The following is a 2,481-nucleotide window of genomic DNA, read 5'->3' on the forward strand; positions in this document are numbered from 1 at the left end:
AGCATACCACTAGGGCCTTGCTTGTAGGAAGATAGGGAACCCCGTAGGATTAGTTAAAATCCATTAGTCATAGAGACTAAGACCTGCGCTCAGCAGGATTTGAGGTTTAATGCCTGGCTCAATACACCATTTAAGGACACAACTCAGTCCAGCGGAATGCTACGGCATGATATGCAGCTTTAAGCCAAACCCTTCCCAGGTCAAATGTGCTTGTCTTTTATTGCTAATAAATTAGCTACTTGTAATGCTACTGATGTAGCTTTTTTGTCTCAGGTTAATCTGAGGAGGCATGAAGCCTTATCTTATGTTGTACTATGATGTATCTTAGCACTGTCATTTTATCGAGAAATTCTACTCTTATTAAGAGAGCTTTTCTCATAATTGGACAAGTCTTAATGTTCTGGATGTTTCCAAGAATCATCTTGACTTTATCCTCTTTTGGTAGAGTTGATGTCAACTCTGGAATTTTATTCTCATAAAGAGATCTTTTCTCAGATAAGACTGGACAGTCTAGCAAGAAGTGTTCAAGGTTTTCTTGCTCTCCCTCGCAGAGAAGACAATGTTCTCTGTAGTATTGAGGGATCCTGCGTGCATTAGCTAAAGCAGGAGACCATCTTATTAGATTACACCTTATTTTAGTGTAGTTCCTTATCTGTCTGTTGTTAACTTTTGTTAGTATGAATTTGAGTTGTGACTCATATATACCATACTGGACTGCTATCGAAGCTGCTAAAGTAGTATTAAAAGATCTTCTACCTTTGAGCACTTCTTTAATTTTGTTTTTGCCTACATTGTAGTCAACACTTTCGTAGTCGTGACCGACATACCTTTTACACCATCGTCTAGTCCTTGAACTCCACGTGGTTTTCCTTTCTCGTGGAACCTGCTCAACAAGATCTGCGATCATTGTTTTATTGTGTTTCCACTTCCTTAGTGCCCTAAACCTACTTAAGGCTGCTTGTATGTGAATTCGATTAATATCAAATTCATCTAATATCCTATCTAAAGGAATTCTTTTAGACCAGAATATCATCCTGATAGCTTTTTTGAGAATCTTATTGATTCTACCTGATCTTGTACTAGACATTCCCCACAGCTCACTTCCATACATGAGAGCAGGAACTAGTACACATTTAATTAGTATTGCCTTAAAAGGAATACAAATACCTTTGTTAAGAAGCTTTGGTTTCAAGGCTTCTAGCGCCGTTTTGCCTCTAAAGGCACCATCTTTCACAAGATGATCTTCTATGGTGTTTCTTTTTATCAAAACACCTAAATACCTGTATTCTGTGACTTCACAGATCCTTCCAAAGTCAGTATCTATGGAGATATTTTCTGACTCATAGCTTGTATTGGTATCCCATACTAGAATACCGCATTTGTTGCAGTTGATTCTCATTTGATTATCAACTGCCCATTTACTGATTTGTTTGACTTTACAATCCAAATCTTCTTTTGTTTCCCCAAAGACTACAATGTCATCTGCAAACATTAAGCCTGGGATCATTATTGTTGATCTTGGAACGATCACCTTGTTGGCGTCATCAAAAATGTCATTTATAAACAGATTGAATAACATTGGAGAGCAAGGACAGCCTTGTCTCACTCCTTTTCTGTAGCTATAGCCACTGCTTGTATCTCCGTTAATACGGATTCTCATATTAGTATTCCTATAGATATCTTTCAATGTATTGATAAGATATCCTGGGATACTATACTTTTGTAGCTTGTTAAATAATAGCTCATGGCTAACATTATCATAAGCTTTTTCAAAGTCAATAAAACACATAAATGTCTTAAGACCTCGAAACTCTCTTCTTTTGACAACCTCTAGTAAGGTTGCCACTTGGTTCATACACTCCTCTCCTGATCTAAACCCAGCCTGATAGGGAGAGAGTATATTCTTATTTTCGACAAACTGTGTTAGTCTGTCATTGATTATTTTGAGGTATATCTTACTGATTGTGTTAATCAGTGCAATACCTCTATAGTTGTTGAGATTTGATATATCTCCTTTTTTGTGGAGGCATACCATGTCAGCAGCACTCCAATATGCAGGTGGACTGGCACCTGCTATTATTTTATTGACCTCATCTACTAGAAATGAGGGCAGCTCTTTGTCTACTAAGCTAGGCTTTAGCAGTATCTTGTATAGCTCAGTCGGAATTTCATCCGGACCGGCTGCTTTGTTATTACCACATCTTCTTGTGGCATCTTGTAATTCCTCCATAGTAACGTCATCAGGAGGTTCCATTACTGGAATTTTATTGTAGACATTATCATTGACTACACTTGGTGTTGCTAATTTAGCATAAAATTTGTTAGCTATTTCTAGCTTCTTTTCTTGCTCATTATGAGCTATGCCTTCTTCGTCTTGAAGACATACATTGTCTAGTCTAACTGACGTGTTAGAACATCCTTTTAGCCACTTCCAGAAATCTCTGGAGCGATTACTTTTGTAAAGGTTTACACCTTTAAAGG

The 2,481-nt window shown here is 37.5% G+C and overlaps 1 protein-coding gene across 1 annotated transcript; it reads right to left on the reverse strand.

Moving 5' to 3' along the window:
* Positions 1-274: 274 nt before the first annotated feature.
* On the reverse strand, positions 275-2,481 carry AAJ76_2780002479 (endonuclease-reverse transcriptase; the record flags this gene model as incomplete). The annotated part of the gene is made up of 1 exon (XM_024474914.1): positions 275-2,481. A coding segment is annotated over one exon (2,207 nt), but the record flags the coding sequence as incomplete, so codon positions are not given.

This window comes from Vairimorpha ceranae, assembly GCF_000988165.1.
Source record: "Vairimorpha ceranae strain PA08 1199 chromosome Unknown NODE_278, whole genome shotgun sequence".
Lineage (NCBI taxonomy): Eukaryota > Fungi > Microsporidia > Nosematidae > Vairimorpha > Vairimorpha ceranae.